At 37.9% G+C, this 27,576-nt stretch overlaps 1 protein-coding gene across 1 annotated transcript; it reads left to right on the top strand.

The window, feature by feature from the left end:
* The first annotated feature begins 2 nt into the window (after positions 1 to 2).
* LOC147539219 (midasin-like protein) lies at positions 3 to 27,219 on the top strand. Its single transcript, XM_086642111.1, has 52 exons — positions 3 to 394; positions 480 to 781; positions 1,418 to 1,502; positions 1,999 to 2,273; positions 2,376 to 2,585; positions 2,733 to 2,902; positions 3,368 to 3,477; positions 3,576 to 3,695; positions 4,670 to 4,748; positions 5,261 to 5,383; positions 5,462 to 5,537; positions 5,795 to 5,891; positions 6,005 to 6,139; positions 6,290 to 6,346; positions 6,432 to 6,608; positions 6,694 to 6,819; positions 6,964 to 8,739; positions 9,283 to 12,222; positions 12,339 to 14,770; positions 14,922 to 15,063; positions 15,142 to 15,231; positions 15,741 to 15,888; positions 15,986 to 16,140; positions 16,488 to 16,601; positions 17,005 to 17,148; positions 17,236 to 17,412; positions 17,485 to 17,649; positions 17,887 to 17,988; positions 18,079 to 18,306; positions 18,387 to 18,506; positions 18,623 to 18,704; positions 18,793 to 18,920; positions 19,018 to 19,182; positions 19,301 to 19,376; positions 19,453 to 19,565; positions 19,649 to 19,728; positions 19,838 to 19,951; positions 20,088 to 20,156; positions 20,255 to 20,411; positions 20,859 to 21,028; positions 21,117 to 21,211; positions 21,305 to 21,537; positions 21,776 to 22,012; positions 22,107 to 22,313; positions 22,397 to 22,555; positions 22,633 to 22,857; positions 22,977 to 23,288; positions 23,425 to 23,571; positions 23,656 to 23,859; positions 24,024 to 25,766; positions 26,156 to 26,842; positions 26,939 to 27,219. The coding sequence occupies exons 1-52, from the start codon at positions 290 to 292 to the stop codon at positions 26,969 to 26,971; spliced, it is 16,416 nt and encodes a 5,471-aa protein (XP_086498237.1). The 5' UTR covers positions 3 to 289; the 3' UTR covers positions 26,972 to 27,219.
* The last annotated feature ends 357 nt before the right edge of the window (positions 27,220 to 27,576 follow it).

Genomic DNA, 27,576 nt, shown 5'->3' with positions numbered 1-27,576 from the left:
ATGACCCTAAACATAACGTCCAAATAGCCGAACAGAAAAGCTTGAACCGCCACTCTGTCCATATATTACTGCTAAGTGCTAAACCCTAAACCCAAAGCCATTTCCTTCAGTTTCCCTCCTTTTTTTTCTTCTTCTTCTGGGAAACCTCTTCGACGTTCTATATCGTATTAGCTGCCTCTGGATTCAACTTGGAACTTAGGGTTCAAATTTTTATACTAATTTGTTTATCAACTTAACTTGTTTTCTATTGTGTTCAATATTTTTGTTACAGATTATTAATCAGAGAAAGATGTCGATTGACGGTAGTTTTAGCGTTGAATCGTCTCTCAAGAGGTTTCTAGCTCGTTCCCCCAATCTCAAATCCAATCCAACATTAAAATCTCTAATAGAAAAGGTAATAAATAACATCTGAAAAAGTTTTGATTTTTTTCTTTTTGAAAATTTAAAGCTCATTTTACTTTTCTTTTATGCTTTCTTAGGGAGATAAATTGAAGGAAGAAGAAGTAGTGAATTCCATAGCACAACTGTTCCTGGACCCAGATTATACAATTCCAATTATGGGTTGTTTTCGTCCTATTTCTCGAAAAATTGTTGAAAAAACTGTCTCTTTACTTCGTTTGGTGCCATGTTTGATATCTAATTCGGACGATACGATGATGGAAACTGGAGATGATGTTAATGTTATTGAGGCTCATTGTAAAAGTGGGATGGGGTTGAAGCTGCATGAACTTGCTTGTTTCGCATTCTGTAGAGCAATGGATTTACTACCTTATCTACGTGGGTAAGTTGGTTAGCTTGATTTTCTTTTGTTTTAATCGTATAAGTTCGGATTGAACTTCAATTGATTATCATTAGCTTACGGAAGGTTGTTAGTATTCTTGTAGTAGACTCAGTTTCTAGCTACAGGAAATAAGAAATTATGATCTTGTTAATTGGTTATTAGTATGGGAGCTCTTAATGTATAACTTTCATCTTCTTCATGAAGAATATGTGGATTCTGCAAAGTCTTGATGAACTGCTAAGTGCATTTAAATGGCTTGCTTAGAATGGAAGGGGTGTAGAACATGTCCAGAGCTGTGATCAAGGACCGTAATTTGTTCGCTTAAAGGGTGGTGTAGAAAGTTCTTAGTATTCTTCTGAACAGGCATTGCTATTAACATTCCTAACATGAACAAGAGTGTTTGTAGAATGTTTTTGTGTCTGTGTTTAGACTGGGGGTCGATTGTATTTGGATTTTGGAAGCCTTTGGCACATATGTTACTGGTTAGGTCACAGGAGATGGCAAACATACATTTTATTCTTAATTTCTCATGCAAGACTCTAACTATGTTTTATGGTAGAATAATCTGATATCCCAGCTTATTTTCTTACGTTATCTCTTTTCACGTGATTAAATTCAAGCTATTGTATAATGCAGGACCATATTAATTTATTTTAGTTTTGCTCCTCCCCCCTTCCAATGCCTCTTGCCACCAGATTCAGTTTCACAAATGCTAATGAAGGTACAATTCTACTGTTTTCTGCTACAATTTATTATTCAGTGACTTATAGAACAAGGGAAGCTATAAATATATCAATATATTTATATACTAACATAATCAAAATGTAAAGGTCAAATCAAAAGTCTACAATGTTTCAATGATGCGAACATAGCCATCGAATTCAAAATAAAGTCCCTCGACACTGGTTGTGTCCAACTTTTTCTCTTAGCCCAAAGTGTGTAAGTGTAAGGATCGTCATCTTCATATTATCAATATCAGTCCCGACCCACTAAAATTAGCTTGATTTTGTGCCTCACAACCTCACAAAAAGGAAATCTACTGTACTCTGATCTATTGTCTATTGGTTCCTCACAAATTTATATACAACTCAGAGGTGGTAATTTGATCATTACTTCATAGATGTTAGTAGTGTATTCTCATGTACTCTTTTCATGACAGGACATGCTGAAATCTCTTCGAAATGAGTATAACGTTCTCTTTTGTTTTTGTTTCTCAGGATGGAACTCATTTGTTGGATGTTGTCCGCACATCTTTACGCTTACTTCGCACAGATCGCCAAGTCTTTTGTGAACTCTGGGACTGGGCTTCTTTTTGGGACCTTGCAAATCTATCTACAAGCGTTGATTCAAGCATTGATCCGCACTTTACCCAGAATATTTTGGATATAAGATGGTGTACATCACAAGTTCTATCTATAACTTTGCAAATGAGTGATAGAGCAACTGAAAAGTTTGGTCTAGGAAAAGAAGAGGCTCTTGCTTGCTTATTACGGTTAGTCATTATTTCTTCTAGCCAACCTAGTTACTTCAAGAATAGTTTTTGTTTTAAACAATTTAGTGGTTATATCTTATTTATCTACCTTTCCATATGCAGGTGGGATGATTTTTGCGGTGATGTATCACTGGAAAAGTTAGGGTGGTACCTCGAAGGAAATGAACTAGAAATGGTTGACAATGTGGATGAGAATACTGATTTTAATCAGGAACGTTGTATGAAGTCCTTTGGTCTTGGTAAGACTTTGACGAAAAGCTCATCAGGCTCAAACAAGGAGTCATCAAGAAGGAGCAGAAGGCTAACAAATAGGTATAGATTTGGGAATTAATATGTGCACCTACTTTTTTCTTTTCAATATTAATTCAAATGTTTCAAAAAAAAAAAAAATATGTGCACCTACTTGATCTATACATGATTCTTTGCTTTTTTTTTTTGACATTCACTTTTACTTTTCAGGGATGCAAAATCAGTGGATAAGCCTTTTGTCTTGACATCTACTGTAAAGAAGAGCTTTGAGATGGTCCTCCTGGCGGTCAGTCAAAAGTGGCCTGTCCTTCTGTATGGTCCTGTTAGTTCGGGAAAGACAGCACTTATCAACAAGTTGGCCGAAGATAGTGGAAATCGAGGTACTCTATTTCTTCATACCGCAATGAAGCTCTTAACATGTTATAAGAGTCTTCATGTGCAGGTTGTAAGATAAATAACCCATCATAAGGCTTTCAACTAGTTGTCTATTTCTCTCTCTACACATATATTTATATACCTGACTGATACTTATATATATATATATATATACATATATATATATATATATATATATATATATATATATATGTATACCCAAGTGATACTTGACAATAATCTTAGATTTCTATGGACACTTATGAGGGGTTTCCTTAGGCATTTAAACTAAGAAACTTTCTGGTAGATATTTTGTAAATCTTACAATTGACTACTGCCTGTTTTACCTTAGTTCGCACATATTATCTAGGGTGGTAGCAACTATTTAGTAGATCTAAGTGACAATGTCATGCTTTAATATGCTTATCTTCAATACCTTCGTCACGAGTTATGGCTCTTCTTCTCTTCAGTTCTATCTATTCACATGGATGAACAAATGGACGGCAAAACGCTAATCGGGAGTTATATCTGTACTGAAAAACCCGGTGAATTTAAATGGCAGCCTGGCTCACTTACTCAGGTTTGTTAGTTTAAGAGCAAATTTATTCATTATGCTCGGATTCGTAATTAGTAATACTTTTGATTCCCTCAAATGTGCTTGCCTTTTGTTTTATGAAGGCCCTTATGAACGGATTTTGGGTAGTATTCGAGGATTTCGACAAAGCACCATCTGATGTACAATGCATACTATTACCTCTCCTAGCAGGCTCAAACACATTTTTAACTGGTCGCGGGGAGGTAAATACGCTCTATCTAATTTTGCTTTCTTTGGCTGAAGATTTGTGTGCCCAAGTTCAATGTAGTTATTTTGGCAATGCTCGCTTACTCTTTCCAATTTATCTGTGTTCATGGTACTCGTGAAATGCTGTCATACAGAAGGCGCACAAAGCTCATATACATGTGAAATGTAATCTCGTTAACTCGTTGATATAGCTCCAACACTTTGAGTCAGTTGTAACCATCAGTTATCTCGGAACCCATGTCTTTAATTAATCTAAAAGTCTGGAGTCTTGCTATGATAGCGTTAAACCTCACATTATTTTGACTTCTGGTCATTGCTCTGGAATGGTATCTCTAGATACAAGTGTGTTTGTTATTTTCGGATAACCGACAGTTTAATCCCATCATTCCATTGCTCGTACGTTGACGGTTGTGCTTTAATGCACATGTGCTCATATTTAGATGTAGGGAAGTGGGAACTACTCCATTTTCATCTAGGGCCCCAATTTCCCTTGAACCGGCAATTGACAAGTGTTGCCGAGTCTTTTTTTTTGCATTAATGAGCATGCTTAAGGGAACCTGAACCCATAACAAGAGGTACGGACTAAAAGCCCATAAAGTGAAACAAAAACAAACGAAACATCGAATATGTTTCATTCTCATCCTTCAAACACCAACTGTATCATCCTTAATGAGCTGCACATGCCCTCCTCCATGTCCTCTAGCCGCAGCACCTGAGCACCAAGCCCAGGCCTAGACTTTATCGAACAATCAGCAACTTATTAATTCCCTACAAACATGCTTCACAGTGCCGTGCCGTACCATTGTTGTTGCATGACTTCCTTGAGTCGGTTGGACATAAATTCTTTTTCCCTAATTATTTTTCACCTTTATTACCTTCGACATGCTTCAATTATATGAATGTCTTTTGGAAGTGCAAATACTATATGAAATCCCTTCTTTTGCAATTGATACATCTTAAGCTTTTGCAGGCAGTAAGTGTGGCAGATAGCTTTCGGTTGTTTGCTACAATATCAAGTTCAACGAATGACGGTTCTCATAATTCAGAAGGTTTGTTGCAACTGACCGTTTTTTGGGAGTTTTTTTGTTTAGTTTAATATTACATGACTTTATAGTCAATGTTTTGAAAAACATTCAAGGCGTACGCATTGAGGCGAGGCTGTCACCTGATGACTCGAGACATACGGTTTGAACTCGAGACTAAAACATTTGCATCTGAAGTCACCAGTTATTTTTGGAGTTGTTGGGCAACACAAAATATTAGTATTTTGTTTATTGAACACTTAGGATTGTATATTACGGTAGTAAAGTATAAAAACTATGCTACGTTTTACATAATTGATATAATTTTCCTTTGGAAAACAAATATTCTACGCCTTTATGCACAAGGCGTACGCCTCGAGGCACCGCCTCACCTTGTCAGGGCAAACTGCCTTGAAGCATAAAAACTTATTTTAAAAAATTGTTTATAGTTTCATATGCTCGTGGACCATCTTATCCCCCAACCTCCTCCTCCTCTGGATATCAACGAATATTAACTAGATGATGCTTTTGCTTAATAGGCAGGGTCTCTCTTGGTGGCCTGTGGTGGAAAGTGGTGATTGGATCACCTAATAGTAAGGACTTACTGGATATTGTCAATGCATGGTATCCAAAGCTGGAATCTGTTGCGAAGAAAATCATAGGTATGAAATCTCTGTTTGTGAGCAGTATGCTTCTCAGGTTTTGAATGTAGGTTTGAATAAGCTGGTTTTGTCACACAGAAACCTTCGAAAGAGTTAATGATGCATCATCATACCAAATTGGAGGAGTTCGATCTTTCAATAGATTCTCTTTGAGGTAGTAACACCCTTCTAGCAGTTATTTCATCTTAACTTCATGACTAGTAAAAACTTCGGTATTATAGAGATATTGAGAGGCGAGCTTGATTAAAATTAACTTTTCTCTTTCTATATATATTTTTGTGTCGCACGTGGCTCTAGAGTTAGAATTTCATCTTGAAAATTACGTTTCTTTTATCAATACGCAGTTCTTTGTTTTGTTCAAGAAAAACTTCACGACTATTTGTTTCACATCTCTCTTATATAATATGACAGGGACCTCTTGAAATGGTGCAAGAGAATTGAAGGCCTAGGGTTCAACTTTGTAGCGCTTAGTTTGTCGGTTTACGAATGTAGGAGTGTCTATGAAGAGGTGAGCTTGATGCAGATCAGTTCTTGAATTTCAAATGGTTTTAAGAGATGATAATTGAGAAGGTAGCTGGCATAGTAGGTTTTCTGTTGCTAAAAGTGGACCATATATTTCAGGCAGTAGATATTTTCGCATCATCTTCTGCTTCCCCAGACAACCGGCTGATGATAATGAAGGAAATTGCAAGGACTTGGGGAGTTATGACGGCAGATACTGAAACTATATATCCTCTAAATAAGCCGACAATTCAGGTTTCTTCTGTTCATTATAATGGTTTTGCTCATTATCATCAATTCATCATCGTCATTATCATCATCATCATCATCATCGTCGTCATCATCATCATCATCATCATCATCATCATCATCATTATCGTTGTTATTAATGTAATTCATGTGCAGGAGAAACATATGGATTTGCAAGTTGGACGTGTTGTCCTAAGACGAACTCATGCTATGGTAAGTTGCCTTTTTAACTGGAATTTGATGTATCAAACAATATTAACTTGGTTATCTAATATTTTCCTTGATGTTCCATATGCAGTTACATAAACAACCTAAACCATTTGTGGGTATTCGTAGTTCACTACATGTTCTCCAGAAGATAGCTTGCTCGGTCAAAAATAATGAACCTGTTCTCTTGGTTGGTGAAACTGGTACTGGGAAGACTACACTTGTACAGAATCTGGCGACGAGGCTTGGCCAGCCTCTTACAGTTTTGGTATGTTTCTGTTTCCTTGTGTATGATTGTTCACTTGCTTGCTAGTGTATGGAGGTAACTTTATCTCAATGTGTTTGGATTCCAGAACTTAAGTCAGCAGAGTGATGTTGCTGATCTACTAGGTGGGCTTAAACCTACAGATCCTCAGTTCATATGTGTCCCTCTTTATAATGAATTCACAGAGCTGTTACCTAAGACCGTTTCCTCCGAGGTATCTTGCTTTTGACATTTTTTTTTCAACTTTTGAGTTCATGTTATCATGGCCCATCTATATCTTATTCCGGATCAGTTTTTCAGATCAATTTTCCGTTATAGAGTTTACACGTCTAACATGACCCTTTTATATCTTATTCAGGCTAATGCGGCAGTAACTAATTTCCTAAAGAATTATCGGGAGAAGAAGGATTGGAAGAAACTGTTAGAGGCCTTTCAAAGATATTGTCACGATGTCCTTAACTATGTACGGCCTGCAGCAGCAGGATCAGGATCTGGTATAAAACGGAAGAAACAATTGAGTGGAGATGTCATTGAAGCCTGGGAAGGTTTTTCCGGTAGACTTGATACAGCTCGTGGGCAGATAGATTCCTCCTCTTGCATGGCATTCTCATTTGTTGAAGGAGCTTTTGTTACTGCACTTAGAAAGGGTCACTGGATTCTACTTGATGAAGTAAATTTGGCTCCACCAGAGACGCTACAAAGAGTTCTCGGTGTTCTAGAAGGAGAAAGTGGCTCACTTTGCTTAGCAGAAAGAGGAGATGTTGATTATATAAAGCGCCATCCTGATTTCCGCATTTTTGCTTGTATGAATCCGGCTACTGATGCTGGAAAACGTGATTTGTCTTGCACTTTAAGGAGTAGATTTTCTGAATATTTTGTTGATGAGGTATTGGATGATGGAGATTTGGCACTCTTTATCAACCAATTCATGGACGAGAGTCGTAAAAATTTAGTGAGTAAGATTGTGAATTTCTATAAGGCAGCTAAGAAGGGATCGGAAGAGAGGCTTCAAGACAGCGCTAATCAAAAGCCTCAATTTAGTTTGAGATCTCTCTACCGTGCACTGGAATATACAAAGAAGGCAGAAAAGGAGTTTGGATTTCAAAGAGCTCTCTATGATGGACTTTGTATGTTTTTCCAGACCTTATTGGATGGACCTAGTGCAAAACTCATGAACAATATGATAATGTCATATTTAGGAGGATCTATGCCCCCAAATGTACCATTTGATCGTTACTTGATGAAGAGTTCAGAATTTGGAGAAGCTTCGAAGTCTGATGATTTCGGGAAAAAATATGTTCTTACAAAAAGTGTTAAAGAGCATCTAAAGAACCTTGCACGTGCTATTTTCATTAAGAGATATCCTGTTCTGTTACAGGGACCTACTTCAAGTGGGAAGACAAGCCTTGTTCACTATCTCGCTTCAATCACTGGTCATGAGTTTGTTCGCATTAATAACCATGAGCACACTGATCTACAAGAATATCTGGGTTCTTATGTTACTGATGCTTATGGGAAGCTTGTGTTTCAAGAAGGCATTTTGGTGAAGGCTGTTCGAACTGGGTCTTGGATAGTTCTCGATGAGCTTAACCTTGCACCATCAGATGTTCTAGAAGCACTGAATAGATTGTTAGATGATAATCGAGAGCTTTTTGTGCCGGAACTACAAGAAACTATACAGGCACATCCAAATTTCATGCTTTTTGCCACGCAGAACCCGCCCACGTTGTATGGAGGGCGTAAAATGCTTTCTCGAGCTTTTCGAAATCGTTTTGTGGAGATTCATGTTGATGAAATTCCAGGCAATGAGTTAATTACAATACTAACAGAAAGATGTGAAATACCTCCAAGTTACGCTGAAAAGATGGTTAAGGTTATGGAGGATTTGCAGCTACATAGGCAGAGCAGCAAAGTTTTCGCTGGAAAGCATGGTTTTATAACTCCAAGGGACTTGTTTCGCTGGGCAGACCGTTTCAGGAAGTTTGATGGAAAGTCATACGAAGATCTGGCCAAAGACGGTTATTTTCTCCTGGCTGAAAGGTTACGAGATGAAAATGAGAAGAATGTTGTTCAAGAAATTTTGGTGAAGAATCTCCCACGAGTTAAACTTCAGAAGGATAATTTGTATCTGCAGGTTTGTTTATTAGTTTCTTTATTTTGAGTTAAATGCTTTAGTAATCGCTTTTTGGTTAGAGTTCAGTTTCTTCTTCTCTAGAAGACTTGGACTTGGTACAGAAGTAGCCTATTGATTCAGAAAAATGCACCCTCAATATTATGTGCGTGAAAAATTAGTTCCTTGAGATAAACTAATAAATTTAGCAGGAAATTGCCCAGAGAACTCAATTTCCTACTGGTCTTGGTTAAAAGGACATGTTAATAACTTTTTAGGGCCGAGGGCCCTATGCAAATGTGTGCAAACTGTGCAAACATGTGAAAACCTTACATAAGGAGCTGTAGCCCAAAAAAAATTGATGAATAATTTTTTGACAGGAAAACTTGACCAGAGACTTTTTGCCAATTTCCACTAAAATTAACGAGCCTTGGGTTTGCCCAGAGCAATTCAACATCCTCTTAGTTCCTTTCCACTTCAGTTATAGGACTATTTTTCTTCGTATCTGATCCCAAGACACAATTTATTATATTCCTTGCTCTGATAATTTATTTTTGCTAAATACAGGAGGCATCCTCATGTTACTCAAATTTGAATCCATCCACCTATGCGGGAATACATGAGCATCTTGGGAATATTACATGGACTAGAACTATGCAGAGATTATACTTTCTTATCGAACGTTGCTATAAAATGCGCGAGCCTGTCCTTCTTGTTGGTGAGACTGGTGGTGGGAAGACTACGGTCTGCCAGTTGCTAAGTATCTTTCTGAAGTCCAAGCTGCACATTTTAAACTGCCATCAGTACACAGAAACGTCAGATTTTCTTGGGGGTTTCTACCCTGTGAGGGATAGATCAAAGTTAATGAAGGACTTCAGTTGTCTAGTCGAGCAACTAAGGGGATCAAATGTTTTTCTTCACTTCACAGGGCCTGTTGCAATATCTTCGGATATTGGCGAAGCTTCTTCAACATTAAGTCAGCTGAACGTAATAAGGGACACTTACAGGAAAGGAGATGTATCACATCCAAACGTAAGCAAGCAAGATCTTGGAAGTTTTGAGCAAAGTATAGAGGTTCTTGTTCAGTTGCATCAGAAGTGGCAGACGATATTTACTTGGCAAGATGGACCTCTTATACAAGCAATGAAGGATGGGGACCTGTTTCTGGTTGACGAGATCTCCTTGGCTGACGATAGTGTGCTTGAACGGTTGAACAGTGTATTGGAGCCAGAAAAAAAGTTGTCATTGGCGGAGAAAGGTGGACCACTTTTGGAGACAATAACTGCTCATCCAAACTTTTTTCTTCTCGCAACAATGAATCCAGGGGGTGATTACGGGAAGAAGGAGTTATCTCCAGCTCTTCGAAATAGGTTTACTGAGATATGGGTGACTCCTGTTAGCGACTCAAAAGAACTTCGAAGTATTGCTACACAAAGATGTTTGAAACCAACAATTTTGAACACTATGGATCCAATGATTAACTTTTGGGAGTGGTTCAACCAATTACAAACAGGAAGATCGCTGACTGTAAGAGATCTCCTATCTTGGGTTGAGTTTATTAATGTAGCTGAAGGGTGTCTTGGAGCTAATTATGCATTCCTACATGGTGTCTTCCTTGTTTTGCTAGATGGTTTAAGTTTGGGTTCTAATATCTCTAGGCACGATGCAGGAGCGCTGAGAGAGAAATCTCTGTCTTTTCTTGTTGACTCTCTACAGCTAAGAGATGCTGAAGAACTACAGATAGCCAAAATGCAAAATTTTGGCTGGAGTGAAATGAGTAATACTATGAATATGGGCTGCAACAATGAGCAATCTAACTCTCGATTTGGTATTAACCCCTTCTACATCACAAAAGGTGACAAGGAATGTAAGCCCGAGGGATTTGAGTTCTTAGCTCCAACAACTTGCAGAAATGCATTGAGGGTACTGCGAGCCATGCAACTTGCAAAACCTGTCCTGTTGGAAGGTAGTCCAGGAGTTGGGAAAACAAGTTTAATTGTTGCACTAGGCAAATATTCAGGGCATAATGTTGTGCGGATAAACCTCTCTGAACAGACTGATATGATGGATTTGTTGGGTCTAGATTTGCCCATTGAAGATGAGGAAGGAATGAAGTTCGCATGGTGCGATGGGATCCTTTTGCAAGCTCTAAAGAACGGGGATTGGGTTTTGTTGGATGAACTCAATCTTGCTCCCCAGTCTGTTTTAGAGGGTTTGAATGCTATACTTGACCACCGTGCCGAAGTATATATCCCAGAGCTCCAGTGTACTTTCAAGTGTCCATCATCTTTCAGAGTTTTTGCTTGCCAAAATCCGTCTTCTCAGGGCGGTGGAAGAAAAGGCCTGCCAAAATCCTTTCTTAATCGTTTTACAAAGGTTTATGTGGATGAGTTGGTTGAGGATGACTATCTTAAAATCTGTGCTTCACTACACCCATTAATCCCCAAGTCACTTCTTTCCAAGTTGATTCATTTTAATAAGCGTCTCTATGAGGATACCATGTTGCTTCACAAATATGGTCAAGATGGTTCTCCTTGGGAGTTCAACCTACGTGATGTTATTCGGTCATGTCAGATAATAGATGCTGCGCCTGTGAAATCGAAAGTGGATTGCTTTCTCAACGTAGTCTATATTCAAAGAATGCGCACATCAACTGATCGTCGAGAAGTAATTAAACTCTATGAACAGATTTTTGGGGTGAAGCCGTTTATAAATCCTAATCCTCGAGTACAGATCAATCCTCAGTCCTTGATTGTGGGAAACTCAGTTATTGAGAGAAACCATTCTCAACCATTCAAAGTTTCGAAAAATGAGCTCTGTATACTACCTGCAAATCGTTATATCATGGAAGCTGCCATGCATTGTGTACAACATCAGTGGTTGTGCATTGTGGTTGGTCAATCATCATCAGGTAAAACATCACTTGTGAGGTTACTTTCTCAGCTCACGGGTAATGTGCTCCATGAGTTAAATCTCTCATCTGCAACTGATAGTTCCGAGTTGCTTGGGTGCTTTGAGCAATATAATGCTTTTCGAAACTTCAGATCTGTCATTGCCCAAGTTAAAAAGTACGTTGACGACTTCTGTCGGTTGAGTTTAGAATCCACATCACAAGCACTAGCAGTTGAGAGAAAAAACATATTCTCAAGGTGGTCTTTTTTCTTATCCAGCATAAATTACGACCCTATGTCAACTTCTACTTCAGCGTATGCTGAGTGTTGGAAGAGCGCCCCATGTAGTTCTCTGGATTTACTGGTTCAGATAATTGAGCAATTAATTATTCAAAAAAAAACAATTGAGCAATTAAAATTGGGGTTGGAGATGCAATGTGTATCTTGGTCTGATGAGGACTTAAGTAAAACTCAAAAAACTATCCTTGAATTGCAAGAAAATAACAAGAAGCAGGTATTTTCCGCAAAGTTCGAATGGGTTACAGGGATACTAATAAAGGCCATTGAATGTGGAGAATGGATTGTTCTGGAGAATGCGAATTTTTGCAACCCCACGGTTGGTGCATCATCTCGGTTATTTATTACTTTTTTCTGCTTTTCTATCGTCTATTCTAGTTCTTTGATACCATATGTTTGTATTCCACTTCTCACCTTGGGTTGTTTTAAATATAGGTTCTTGATAGGATCAACTCTCTGGTCGAACCAAGTGGATCAATTACTATTAACGAGTGTGGTCTTGTAGATGGAAAACCAGTGGTGCTCCATCCTCACAGTAAATTTAGACTCTTCCTCACTGTTAACCCAAAATATGGTGAAATATCTAGAGCAATGCGAAATCGAGGAGTCGAAATATTTGTGATGCAGCCGTACTGGCTATACGATGGGGTAAGAGAAAATAACCATGAGGAGAATGAGAAAAGAGATGTGCAGAGATTCCTAGTCCAAGCAGGTATACCCATATCTAAGTTTGTCGACGCAATGGCTGAAGCTCATTTATTTGCCAGAAAAACAGGTTTAACTCTTGGCGTGCAAATTACACTCCTTGAGCTCTCACGATGGGTTCAGTTATTTCAGCAGCTTATCATGAACGGTAATATGCCTCTGTGGAGTCTCCAGTTAAGTTGGGAGCATACCTATCTTTCTTCTTTAGGTGACACTGAGGGGAAGGATGCCATCTCATATGCAAAAGTTTCTTATCTATCTCGGTCAAAATTATATGAAGTCGATCCATTGTTAGGGTGTTCTCTGCCAGGAGGATGGCCAACTCCAATTAAATTGAGGGATTTTTCATCGAACTCCAGACAAGCTTCCATGAGACAGAATTGCATGTATTTGGAATTTTTGGGGGCTCAATGTGCTTCATATGAGTTAGGCAAAAAAAGAAGTCTGATTAGTGAAGCTGGTTCTGTTGATGGCATTTGTCAGATAGAGGCGTACTTACAGGTGGTCAACAACCTATATCCATCCATTATTCCTCATCATATGTTAGAACTGGTTCTATTTCCCACAGGTTCAAATCCTCCCAGATTGAGGGATGCTGACATTAAGAAGTTCGATATGGAACTTGCAAATAAGATGCTTTCCTTTGCTGCTAACTGGATGGTTGAACAGGTTACTGAGGGGGATCTTAAACTCTATGTCTTCTGGCTAAAGTGGTTTAGTTCTGTAGTGGAACCAAATTGCCGCTTCTTCAAATCTTTTCTGAGCATATTTGAACTAGAACTGAACCATCCCATTTGGAAATGTATTTTTGAATGTCAAAGAACGCTTACTTCTCTTTACGGAATAGATGGTGATAAGCAACTACTTCCACTGCTTTCAACTAAGTTGGTGGACTTAACTTCATCTGATGAAGCACTTCAAAAGAGTAGTAGGTGCCTCTATAATGCCATTCAGTGGGTCCCCTTATTACGGGTCTGTTTGCAACAATGGAATGCTGAGGATGAACATGAATTTAATAAAGAAACTCGTGATTTTATTCCTTTGCTGAAGTGTCTTCAAGAGTTGGAGAAGGAGGTACTGAACAATCTTGTGGTTTCCCCTAATTATGATGATCGAACTCAGTTGTACATGGATCTTCTTGATAATCACAAATCATTTTGGAAAGCAATAACTTCATCTGAACCGAAATCCCAGATATTATCACTGCGTTTATTGATGAAGAATATGCTAAAACTGCAAAAAGACTTCGCAAAAGTAGTTGGCAACTTATTGAAAGAGTTCGATAATCTGGTAAAAAATTCTTCCTGGCGTTTTAATTTCCCAAAATCTTTGTTATGGGTTCATGGGGGTCATCCTTTTTTGCCGTCTTCTGCGGAGTTATATGAAAAAACAAGGCAGCTTTCAAGTGTTTGTGAATCGATTTGGCCACAAAGGACAAAAGTATGGAAGCAAGTTTCATCTGGTAATCATTTTCCTTCGGAGGTCATTGTATCAGCTGACAAAGAACTCAAATCCTTAGCACTGCAAGGTGTTTGCCTCTCATCATATTATACTACAAAGGCTGATCCCAGTATTGTCCAACAATTGGATGAGATTCCCCAGATGCTTATGGAGAGATATGAATGTGATAAACTCAAGATGGAGGCTTCTCTATCGTCTAAAATGGCCATTTCCTTGAACAAACATTCAGCTGCGTGTTGCGTTTTCATCCCTGAAATTTTATGTAGTGATTCTGTTTTCGGAAGTTGGCGTGAGATCCTTCCTTTGTGTGATGGCACAAGTTTTTCTCTTGATATGGGGCTACTTGAAAGACTATCAAATATTATTTTGCTTGATGAAGAAGTACTTCTGCCTTCTTTGTCAAATATTTCTGAGATTTTGCGTTACGCTATGAGATTCTCGCTGGAATTTTCTTCGAGACCTCCAACAGATTTTGTACCGCATCAGGCAATTCTATGGACATTGGATGCTTGGGAATCAGTTGATTTGGTGAACAGAAAAGTGTCCACTTACATCCTTGAAATGTGGTTCAAGTGGCATTCATCTGTCTGGACTTATTGTCCTGAACCAATCCGGAACTTTTCGAAGATAGATGGCTATGATATTTCATTACCATATATGCTATTCTTTCCCTCAAAAATGGCAACACTGGACAACATTCTGTAAGATCTTTAATTCCTCTTTCCCGCTTGTGTTTTGAAATCTCAGGGTAGTTTTGTACCTGGCATTAAATAAAATGCTTGGTGATGGAATTGCTCTTCTTTTCTTCAGTACTTCTGAGGTTTGATTTATTTCTCGTATTATTATGGTCAGGCAAGGTGCTTCCACGATCAAGGATTACTCTGTGCATTGTTTGAAACTTAGAGCTGCTTCAAGATGTATATGGCAAGATTCTCCATCAGAGAAAGACGTACTTCGTTTTCTTTCATATGCTGCCCAGTCTCTCTTCCAACAGGTAGTATGTTGTTGGTTTCTTACTTCAACTGCTGGAACTTATTTGGGATCTGTCCTTATATGATGTTCCATATTCCAGATTATATTTGCACACAAAAAATCTTTCCAGCAGGAAAAATATGAAGAGATCAAGTCAATTTTCTGTTCCTTTTCTGGAGGTCAAGTTAAGGTAGACTTCTGCTTCAGTAATCTTTATTTCCTCTTGAAGGGTCTTGGATGATACCAGTTACTAGGTGTCATAGGTATGCCCTGCTCGTAGCCTCGTACATTGCATTGCTTAAATTACGATTACCTAGGAATGAACCTAGGTAAAAATAGATTCTCAACTTGAATTCGAGTTCATGTCTCTTTGTTTTTCTTTTGAATCAACACCTAACTTGAGGTTGAATTTCTGAATGTCAAGTCCGACCTACAGTTGGCTGGAATAACTTGTACAAACCCCCAAGCAAGGTCTGATAGGCCCATCAAAGTTGCATGTATATCTATCGAAGTCTAATATGTACTGTGAATGTTTGGTTCTGTACAATGAATCTTTTGGGATAGTTTTGTATCATATTCTTTTAACTACTTCAGACTTGATACCTTTTGAACTACATTTTGTTCCATCATAAAAGTTGTGCTCCATGGTTTGGTTTTGCTCTTCTGAAAAACATCATTTTATGTTTTATTTGGTCACAGCAAGGAGATCTAGATTCGTTAGCAGCGCTTATTGCTGCGTCAAGCCACATTAATAGGACTTCTTTGGTTAAAAACAAATTGACTTCTTTGGTGGATATTTTTATTAAACCATTGCTTCAAGAGCTATACATTCAGCACCCTGCTCATGGTAAGGCTTCAAGACACCCGATAATCTTCCTCAGTTATTTCGGTCAATGGAATTGTTCTTTTTCCTGACTAATATTTCTGATTACCTTACATTTTAGATTTGCTGTCCAATCTTGGACGTGCTTGGTTGCACATTGGAGGATTGCGTTTCTACCTGATCCTGTCTCCTGGCGACCTTGATCCAGCCACTAAATATTCCTTCAAGCATTCTCAGTTAGAGGAAAAGATTTCTTCGCTTAAACTTGAAATAGAGGTGAAATTTTCTTTTTCTTTTTTGTAACTGTCATATTATTTCAATGTAACATTTTAAAACAACCACAACGACACAAATCACTTATAAGAAGTCTACAAGTTGTGTCATTTTGTACAATTACTAACTCGTAATATGTGTCGATTTAGTTTTTTCAGACTTGCTAAAACCGGAGACTCGTATATATTTAGTTGTTATGTAAAACATGATTTTCATAAGAGATTACTCTACATGGGGATCTCTCCCTTCGCGTTTTACTAAGGCCTGTAAAATCATTTTTTGTCCCAGTTTCCATGTTTATTAGACTATATCAACTTGAACTTAGTGTTCGAAATTGTTGCTTCTTACAGGTTAGAGAGGAGTGCAATCTGTTAGCAGGAAGGAGCTCTACGGAAGACGATGAGAAACAGAGAGTACTCTCCCTAGAATCTCTTGAAGAAGAGAGGAGAAAGCTAAAAAGAAAGGTAAATCGAACTGCTTTCTAATCTAGAATGTTTTCCTCTTGTCAAATTTACCTTGTTCATTTTATTGTTCTTATATATACGGATATTGATGCCTGTTCTATTTACCTTGCTGAAAAAGAAGTCATATCTATGGCCTCCACTCCAAGAATTTTGTACTGATAGTTGAATGCGAGTATAAATGTTAGATAGTTTCTTCACAGGAATCCTCACACCGTTTATTGCTCAATGTTTTTTAGCCTTCTGTCCCAATGTTTTCTTTATTGTTTACAAGTAGTTGTTTTCATATCACAATACTCGCTTAATTGTAATATTCAGTTTGTAATTTGGCAAGTGTTTAAAACTATTACCCAACCAATAATAGTACTTTGACATATATTTGTTTAACAAAACCTTCTGTTTTCAGGTAGTATATCGGGACAATCCTGATAAGTTTACAAAGTTAGAATCTGAGTGTGCCGATTTCCTAGGATTGGTTACATCTTTCCTGACTAAGAACCTAGAGGATATGAATACAATGGAAATGATTTATCAGGCATCCAACTGGCAGGTAATTATTAACTGTAGTCAATACTTTCTCGTTTCTCTATATCTGATTATTACGTATTTTTAACGAGTTGTACCTTTATGTAACCAGGAAACTGCAACCAGCTTTGTAAATCGTTTATCAGATGAATATGCTTCATATATGGATGTGCTTCAACCTATTCAAGTTGCAGTATACGAAATGAAGTTGGGGTTGTCAATGATTGTGTCAAGTTCTCTGCAGAAAGTATTTTTGGATAAGGTTGAGGAGGACATCAGTTCTGTTCTGGTAATGCGCGTTCTTTTTCTTTACATTAGTTCACCCAGGTATCAGTTTCTTACTCCTGTTATTTATTCGCAGGAAACAATCTATTCTTTCATGCAATTCCCTCGAGGTTCTGGAGTTGTATCCATTTCAACTGGAATCGACAACAAAGGGCTCAATTTTCAATCTTCTTATACTGTGGATGTGAACCTTCTGAAAAAGCTTTTCAGTAATCGAAAAGAAATCGGCGATGATAAAATGGTTTGTTATTCCCTTAAGAAGAATCCTTGCTAATCTGCTAGCTCTAGTTCGTCATTTGTTATCATTTCTGTTTAACGGATCACTAGAGATTGAAGAATTTCTGTAGAATTATAAAACATTTAGAAAAAAAAAAACGTTTCGTTAATGTCATGCATGTTTACATAGTTAGTAATGGTATTTATCGATGACGTTATTCATTTTTTGTTGGTGACAAATATCATTTTTAACCAATCACAGGGTTCCGTGTTGCAATTGCATGCCTCTCTTTATCATAATGTTCTTGTTCGGAAATCACATGACGTAGCTAGTTCGCTGCTTATGGATGATGAATGCTTCACGGTGAGAAATTGTCGTTTCATGAACATTTACCTCAGTTCACGAAATTATTTGTAAAAGATCGATGCTAACTATGGTTGCTTTTCCAATCAGCTCCTGACTGAGATATTCAATCAATTTTCTCTACTGTGGATGAGCATGAAAGTTCAAACAAAAGAAAGAGAAGAAGATGAAGCTCAGAACTACAGATTTAAAACACGGCAATTCAAGATTGAAGACATTCTGGAAGTTGACGTATCATCACTCAGAAGCTCTTTCTCAGATGAGACTTTATCTATGGAGTGGCAAGGCTTGCTTGCAGAGGGGGAAGCTACAGAATGGGTATTGTTTTTATACATGGACTAGAGTCTAGGAATTTTTCTATTTGTAGTCCCTAAATAGTATTTTATTCCATTTTCTAGGCACCTCCCAAGGAAAATGAAAATCTCGAAGAAGAATGGAACCTCCTTCAGGATTCCATTTTGAAGAACATGGTCTATATTCACGATCAATTTTTTGGTTCAAGTAATCTAGTTGAATCTGTAAGTTGTCATTTTTTGGATATTTACAGATAAATCTTCTCCCCAAGAACCATAATTTTTGTTTTCATCATGAACATCTCTGCAATGCTGTGCTAATCTACTAATTATCCTTTCAGCCTGGAAGTTGGCAGATACCGGAAGCAGAAAAGCTATCTTCATTCATTGATTCTTACAAATTGGGAATGGTGATAGTCAAAGGTGATTGTTGATGATCTGTCTAGTTAACCTTCTAAATAAACGACTTTCTGTCTATACATCTCTCAATCTGTTGTGTACTTGATTACAGATTTGAGAGGTATAATATCGTCCACCCTAGATGCGAAGCTTATGCCCGAGCACTTACTACGTGTATGCTTGGAGTTCGAGGAAAAGTTTGAATCATCTCGTCTTGCTACTGCTTACAACTTTTACAAGGTTGTGCATATGATAACAAATCTCTTCATATTTTAATGAATATGGTTTGTTAGTTTGTTTATATTTCTTTTGATTTAACTGCTTTATTTCTTTTCAGGATTCAAATACTCCTGTGCTGGCTTCCATGGTGGAACCACTTGGAAATCTCCGGGAAAGGCTTCTTAATCTTTTGAATGACTGGCCTGATCATCCAAATGTGCAGAAGATTCTGGATGTAACTGAAATGTTGTTGGGTCTTCCATTGGGTACTCCTGTGGCTAAGGTAGTTACTTTTATTCATGCTTCCAGTTTTTGTAATTCTATTTCATCAGAAACCTCAATAAACAAAAACCTTCCAATAAACAGATCCTTGACGCATATGTATTTTTTTTTTTTGGAAGGCTCTTGCAGGTTTGCAATTTTTACTGAGCAGAGGCCAACTGTTGGAGGAAAATGCTCCGAAGTTTGCTCTGTCTGGTAAATAGTTACTTCAATGAAACAATTTTTGTTCTCGTTATGACCAATAATTTGATATTTAATCTCTTGGTTTCAGTTCAATTGCAACCGATTCGTACTCTAGCATCTTCCTGGCAGAAGTTGGAGCTCGAATCTTGGCCAGCTCTACTGAATGGAGTTCAGGAACAGTATGAGATGAATGCTGGAAAGGTAATTTTCTGCTATTTTGCATGCCTTAGTCCTTAAGTATGAATTATAGCTCTATATCTTAATCGTTTTTGTCGTTTACGCAGTTGTGGTTTCCCTTGTATTCGGTTCTTCATCGTGGGGAAACTGGTGACTCATCTGGAGATAGTCTATCTACAATACAGAGGTATAAATCTTCTTGTACGAGTCCAAATCAATCTGTGCCAAACTGATTTTTGGCCTACAAATACTTTCATTTATTATCTAATATTTACTTCATTAACTGGAATATGCAGTTTGGAGGACTTTATTCAGACGTCAAGCATAGGGGAGTTCGGGAAACGCCTTCGACTTCTACTTGCTTTCCATGGTCAAATTAATCGTGGCATTCACTTGAAATCGTATTCAAGGTCAGATCCAGACCACTTCTATTATTCCGCTTCATATATTCCAATGCCCAATTAGCTCAAATTCCTATCTGCAGTTAGTTGTATGCATGATCCCAGATCCCTCGGATAAATTACATTCCCATTTTCAATTATGCAGTGCTTCTATGATGGACAATTTGAAGATCCTGTACAATGTTTTCGGATATTATGTGCAATTTCTACCAGTGTAAGTTATCCATCAATATTTTGTAGGATTCTTCTAGTCTTTTTCCAATTGACAATAGAGAGGGATGTAATGCTAATGGTTATTTTTTTTTACTTCAGAGTGTTGGAGCACATTGAAGCTCAGAGGAAAAACATTGTGGCTGATTTGAAACAGCATCTCAAGCTTTGTCGGTGGGAACGCCCTGAGATTTATTTGTCGATAGACAGCTCCAAAAGGACCCGCCAAAAGCTTCGAAAAATAATACAAAAATTCAATGCAAGTAGCAATTACTATATCTCTTATGAAACGTCTCAGTAGAAGTATCAGTTTTCAAGCAAGGAATTAAATTTCGAAATATTTTGATCAAAATGACTGAAATATTTCCATTTCCCTGCCTAACGAAATTTCCATTGAAACTTAAATTTAGTTACATTTCTCACTTTCTCTTAACAGTGCTTTGTCAGGGAAATAAATTTCGAAATATTTCGGTCGAAATCGCCAAAATATTTCCATTTCCATGCATACCGCAATTGCACTGTAACCAAAACTACTTTCCTTGTTTTCAAGATCTTTGGTATTATTCAACTGCAAGCGTTTTCATAAAAAAAATTGTTCAAGTGACTTAAAATTGTCTCTTTGATTCAGTTTCTGGCATAAGATGCAGTACTATCCTATATAGCGTAAAAAATTTTGAGAATAACAAAGTTAAGCTGGTATATGCAGGATCTCCTTCAACAACCAGTGATGCTGATTATAAGTCAAGAGGCCGGGAAAAAAGGAATTAAAGTTCCATCTCTCCTAGGACCAAAAACCTCCACTGCTCCAGCAGACACGAGTTCGGGGGTGGTATTCCCAGTTTCAGTCGACATGACTTTGTTCAGTGACGAAGAAAGGTGGTATTTCTTATATTGCCGGGTTTGTTTTTCATTATTTAGGCCTTTGTAAAAGTACTGTTTCTTGACCTTCGTTGCTATTTCTTAGGTTATCCGTGCCAATATGGTACAATGACTGGAGAGAGAAAGTTGTGTTGGCTCTGCCATGTGCTATAAAGATACCTGCCTTAGAGGATACTGATGGTTAGATTTTGACACTTCTTTCTTCCTAAATCTTTTCCTTCTTAAATTTTTTTGAAACGTCTGATTCAACTTCTATATTTTAATGCTTAACAGAGATTGGAAGTATCATCAGTCAACACATCAATTCAGAGTCTACATGCCTCGCATACTGGGAAAAATCGAAGGATATATGGATTTCTCTTGAAAATATATGCAGAACTGCAGCTGACTGTACTGACCGTTGGAAAGATGAGAACAAGAGTTTTGGAAAGAGAAGGGCACTTTCTGACTTTTTAAAGCTTTTAGAAAATTGTGGGCTATCAAGACACAAGTCCATGGTTTCTGAGGTATTTTTATATAGAGTATCATAGCTTTAAATTGGTCCCTCAAGAAACATATTTTCTTCTGTTCCTTTTTCCTTCTAACTATCTCTAATTTGCCCGAGTCTGACTTGTCTTCATCTGAATCATCCTGAGTCTGACTTGTTTTGCTTGGATGGCAATAGTCATTTTAACTCTAATATTAGTTATTTGAGTGAAATTTGATTTTCATAAGACTAATATCTATATGTTGAATCTTTTGCAGGATGGTCTCAAATCTGACCAACCAAGTAGCTGGTTTCTTCAACCATCTTACGATGTGCAGCACATCCTTGCTTCAAATTTTGATATCAACAATGATACCATGGTTCAGTCTCTTCCCAGTTTGAGCTCCAAGTCGAACTGGGAAAGAGCAAGTGAATACTACTATAAAAGTGTAGCCATGGTTCAGCTTCTCCGGCAGATCTGTCTCAATTTCCACCAAGATTTCAGTCTTGAACAAGTAATTCTCTCTCTCTGAGCAATAGAAATGGCATCCATGTTCTACTAGACACTGGATTTTGCATCTACTCATGCCTAATAAATTTTCCTTGTAGGTTGTCAGATCAGCCTCGTTCCTGGATCACCTCATGGTAATACAACAGGAGCAGCGATCGGTTGCTTATGGTTTTGCCGAACATGTGAACAGCTTGAAGAAATGTACAGCTTGCGTAAGAGATTTACGTTTTGGTGATGAAGCTGGTAGAGAGAGTTCTCTTTCCTTGAACCAGCACGCCACTTATAAGTGCTTGTGGCAACAAAAGGTAGTCTTTAACCTTCAAATCCTCCAACAATTTTCTTTGTTTTCTAAATGTTTCTAATCATATTTTTCGTTTAAATTCATCAGCGGTTATTCGACAGCCTATATTCCATGTCACATGAAGGATGTTTGTTACTAAGGAAAGTCACAAGTTCTCACTCGAATACTTGTCAAAGTGTCAAGGCCGAGTCCAGTATGATTCTTGATTTTATTGAAAAGTTCATGTTGAGTTTTAAGAAATCTAAGGTGAACATCTTCTCTTTCATGTGATATTATTATTTCGTAAAATATATTTCATGTACTAATGACATTTCTCTTAACAGGAATCACTAGATCGATACCTTCTAGGGGACAACAGAATGATAACCGAAGCAGAAGCTTCTTCACTTCCTTTTGTAGTTTCAAAGCAGATGGAGCAGTTGGTTATGCAGAATTTCGAGGAAATTAACGATTTTGAGAAGCAAATCCACATTTGTAGTGAAAAATATATTGATAGAAGATCGGTGTTAGAGATTCTGCTCGGTCGATTTAGAGAAATAATAACCACGGTATTCATACATTCACTTGTTTTTATGTTTGATTAAGCTCTCTTTTTCTTCCTTCTAAGAGAATTTCTTTATCTGACAAAAACAAGTCAACAAAGATAAACGAGCTTCTAATTTTGCAGGGGAAGGTGGTAATGGAGGAATTTAATTCCACTCGGGAACCTAAAAAGAAGTTGACCAGTGCCTCAGAAAAGAGTGGTGTTTTGGATGCCTTGACTAATCTTGAAGTTGCATTTGCCGACTCTGTCAAGGAAACTTCCAAGCAGATCATGGAAGCATTCCGAACACTAAATTTAATGAGCACTAGTTTTCTTCTCCCAGAAGATTCATCCCTGGGGAATATTACATCATGGAAAGTTATATTCGAATCTTCCCTAGTGAATCTTCGTTTGAATCTCATTTCTGAAAAGCTTAGCAAAACAATCAAACTTGGGGTATGCAATTTACCTTATTCTAATCTCTTTGTATAGTTTAGCACAGGATTGTAGCTGAAATGCTGTTACTTAGTTCTCTCTGTCTTACTCTCTTTTGCTTATGAACTTCTATGCCAATGAATGCGTTTTTATACAGGTTGACACGATAGACCAGGCTGGAGACAGAAATCCCAGTCTCTGCTCAGAAGTAAAGACACAATTGAAGCATCTTCATATGTTGACGGATCCACTATTGACATTTGCAGATGGAGTCCTACTGGAGTTCTTAGCCATGCACAGAACTGTACATTACTTCTCTTAGCACATTTCTTGGACTTTTTCTTTGACTAGTTTTGCAGTTTTATGTAACCCAATTTTGTATTTGCAGGTTGCGGAAATGACTCACATGCTTGCCAATGTGTTTGCTTCCTTGTATTCCAAAGGGTTCGGTATTCCTCCTGGAGAAGTGGATGATGGAGATGGAGAAAAATCGAAAGATGCAACTGGAACAGGCATGGGAGAAGGTGCTGGTCTGAAAGATGTGAGTGATCAAATCGAAGATGAAGATCAACTTCTTGGAAGTTCTGAGAAGGTATGGTTGTTTCTAATCATCACGTTCTTCATTTCATCATTTGTATTTCTCTTTGTTCATCAGGTTATTGTCTCCTTCAATTGATGGTTCCCGATCTTCACTTTGTGGGCTAATACTGATACTTGTCGACACTTGGTGTAATTTACTGTGTTTCCTCTATACAGCCCGATGAAGGACCAGACCAAAATGACGTTCCGAGTAAGAATGAAAAAGGCATAGAAATGGATCAAGATTTTGCGGCAGATACTTTTAGTGTTAGCGAGGATTCTGAAGATGATGAAAACGGGGATAGTGATGAAGAAAAGCTTGATTCTGCTATGGGAAAAACTGGTGATGATGGTGAAGTAGCTGATGAAAAACTTGGGGACAAAGATGATGAAGAAACAAATCCGGAGAACAAAAATGAGAAGTACGAAACAGGCCCATCTGTGAAAGAATCAGATTCTGGCTCCAACGAACTCAGGGGCAAGGAAGATGATGTTGCTAATTTAGAGGAATCTGAGGAAACAAACGGTAATGACCCTAATAAACCAAAGAATGAAGATGAAGGTGAAAACATTCCTGAAGATGATGAAAACATGGATGACATGGTGATGGACAAGGATGAAGCATATGCAGATCCATCGGGAATAGAGCCCGACGACAAGCAAAACGAAGGGTATGAAGAAGATATTACTGTCGAAGATCATCAAGATATTGACTCCATGGAAGAAACAAACCCTGAAGAAGATAATGGTGAAGAAGGCGAGGAAGGAAATGATGGAAATGGAAAGACCGATGGAGAGAATGATGAAGATATGGATGCAGAATCAGAAGAAGGGGGTAAAACTGATGATCAGGGTATGGATCATGATCATGATGAGAATCATGAGACTGATCTTACTGCTCCAAATAAAGGGATGCCTAATTTAACTAGAGATGAAAATCCTAATGCAGAAACTGCAACTCGAATGAATGGTGACGCACAAGCATGTGACTCAAGCACTGTTGCACCAGAGGAGCAATGGGCTAATACCAGTAACATGCAGAATGGTCTTGCTCCTTCAAGGGGCTTGCCTTCTACTAATGTTCCTCAAGTAGAAATGACAATACCTGATTCATCCGAAAATGGAAAGATAACCAATGATCAACCAAATGCTCAATCTGAAGAAGATAAAAATGATTCCCAATCTATGCAAAGGACTAATCCAAACCCTTTCCGTAGTCTCGGGGATGCTTTAGAAAAATGGAAGGAAAGAGTGAAAGCATCTATTGATACAGAGGAAAAAAGGAAAGAAGATGGTTCTGATGATATGGAAGATGACAAAGCTGAAGAATACGGGTTCGTTTCTGAGTTTGAAAATGGAACTTCCCAGGCACTAGGACCAGCTACATCTGATCAGATGGACAAGAATATGAAAGGAAATGAGCCTGAGGGAGGCGAAGATCATACAACAGAGAAGCAAAACATCGCTGATATGGAGATCGAGAAGAATGACCCCGAGATTCTACCCGTTACAAATTATACTGGTTCCACCTTCAAACAAAAAATTGACGAAAGGACGGAGGACCCAATTATCAGTGATGGTGTAATTGAGGACGAGGGATCACCAAAAGGTGATTATGATGATCCTGGAAACATGCTGGGTGATTTGATTGCCATTAATAGGTCGTACATGAATGATAGCTTGTTGGGGATTAGTAACCTAAGAGTAGATGATGATGAAGATATGGGGAAGGCAGAGTTGCTTGAGGAAATCTCTGGTGATATGAGGGAGAACGCAGCAAGTTTATGGCGAAAATATGAACTAAGCACGACAAGGCTTTCACAAGAGTTGGCCGAGCAACTTCGGCTCGTTATGGAACCTACCGTGGCAAGCAAACTCCAAGGGGATTATAAAACTGGGAAGCGAATAAACATGAAAAAGGTAAATTTCAGATTTTGATGTTCACCCAAATTTCTTACTTTTTACTACCAACTCTTTCTTACATGTTAGTGACTGAGGTAGACGATTAATTTCCTGATTAATTGCAAAAAATTAAGTGTAAAAACAAGGAGAAGTACGTATTCCTCTTAGAGTTTTACTTGGTTCGAGCAGAAGCTGATGTAGCATCTTCCTGACCATACACTTCAATTAACTACTTTCTAAAATCTAGGTGATTTAAATTATAGGTAGAGATTGCACCACCACTGCACCGAGTAAGACTAAGTAAGAGTATCAGTGGAACAAAAAGCTAATTCGTGTTCATCTAAAAACTGGAGATTTGGATTTATCTTTTGCCCTTACTTGTATGTTTGGTTTTTTGATTTATCCAGGTAATTCCCTACATTGCAAGTCATTACAGGAAAGACAAGATATGGTTGAGACGAACACGACCAAACAAACGTGATTATCAAGTAATGGTTGCTGTGGACGACTCTAGAAGTATGTCCGAAAGCTATTGTGGCAGTGTAGCTGTTGAGGCTTTAGTTACAGTTTGTCGAGCAATGTCCCAACTTGAAGTTGGGCAATTAGCCATTACAAGCTTTGGAAAGAAAGGAAATATTAAGTTAATTCATGACTTCAATCAACCTTTTACTGGAGAAACAGGGATGAAGATGATCTCAAGCTTGACCTTCAAGCAAGAAAACACCATTGCTGATGAGCCAATGGTTGATTTGTTGAAGTTCTTGAACGACAAGCTTGATGAAGCTGTGGTTCACTCACGCCTGCCTTCTGGTCAAAACCCACTTCAGCAACTCATCTTGATCATATCTGATGGTCGATTCACTGAAAAGGAAAAGTTGAAGAGATTAGTCCGAGATGCTTTGAATAAGAAACGAATGGTTGCGTTTTTGTTAATAGACAATCCAGGCAATCCAGAAGAGTCTATCATCAACTACTTGGAAGCAACAAAGGAAGGCGAAATTACCAAGTACTTGAATTCTTTCCCCTTCCCTTACTACATTATTCTGAAGAACATGGAAGCACTTCCTAGAACCCTTGCAGATCTATTAAGACAGGTAAACATCTTAAACCAAGTAAGATTCTCAAATTACTACTATCTTTTTGGAGTTCGATCTGTTTGTTGAACATCTTTTCCTTTTTTTTTGTTGCAGTGGTTCGAACTTATGCAAAATACGAGGGACTAAGTGAACAAGACTTGGTATATAAATTGCATTTCGGATTTGTTTCTATTCATTCTTTTACAGCAGGATCAAGATTTGGTCGCCCAATGGTCTTGTATTGGTTTTTGGTGGGTAACAAAATTTTGGTGAGGCAAACAGAGGTATATGATTAAGAGATGAGTGTAACTGTAAATGGGCAAGTAGATCTGCTTCTATTAAATGTTGTTTGTTTTATATATTTATATATCAAGTGAAAAAGGTTTCTGAAGAAATGTGCTCAAATTTTCTGCTATCATGAACTGAGTCAAGTCATGGCAGGTCTGTGTTAATATAAAGTAGGAAGTGTTGTGGGTAGTGGAAGAACTCCTAGATCTCTTTGGCAGGAATGCCCCATTTTCGTACTTTCTTCGGTTTAATATTCCAATTTTACTTTCGATTTGAGACCTATTGAAAATTGTAGCCTTATTATTTATCCATGTTAAAACAAGGGCACCAAAGAGAGGGTTGGTTTGTCTCGTGACCCTTCGATCACCAATTCCAGATATTATGGACATGATTACAGAATAGAATTAGCTTTAGAAAAAAAAATTAGAATTTGGTGTAGAGATAAAGTTGCTGGAACAAGGTGA

This window comes from Eschscholzia californica, unplaced genomic scaffold (genome assembly GCF_041429995.1).
Source record: "Eschscholzia californica isolate CP2 unplaced genomic scaffold, dmEscCali1.0.p SCAF_5, whole genome shotgun sequence".
NCBI classification, from domain to species: domain Eukaryota; kingdom Viridiplantae; phylum Streptophyta; class Magnoliopsida; order Ranunculales; family Papaveraceae; genus Eschscholzia; species Eschscholzia californica.
Note: the sequence above shows the minus strand (reverse complement) of the source record. Positions and strands in the feature narration are given on the sequence as shown.

Bases quoted from the DNA above. Each gene is read 5' to 3' on its own strand.
- LOC147539219 (XM_086642111.1), top strand. From the start codon at position 290: ATGTCGATTGACGGTAGTTTTAGCGTTGAATCGTCTCTCAAGAGGTTT. The intron at 17,989-18,078 runs GTGAGAAATTGT...TTTTCCAATCAG, and splicing joins TGGATGATGAATGCTTCACG to CTCCTGACTGAGATATTCAA. The intron at 18,921-19,017 runs GTTGTGCATATG...ATTTCTTTTCAG, and splicing joins CTGCTTACAACTTTTACAAG to GATTCAAATACTCCTGTGCT.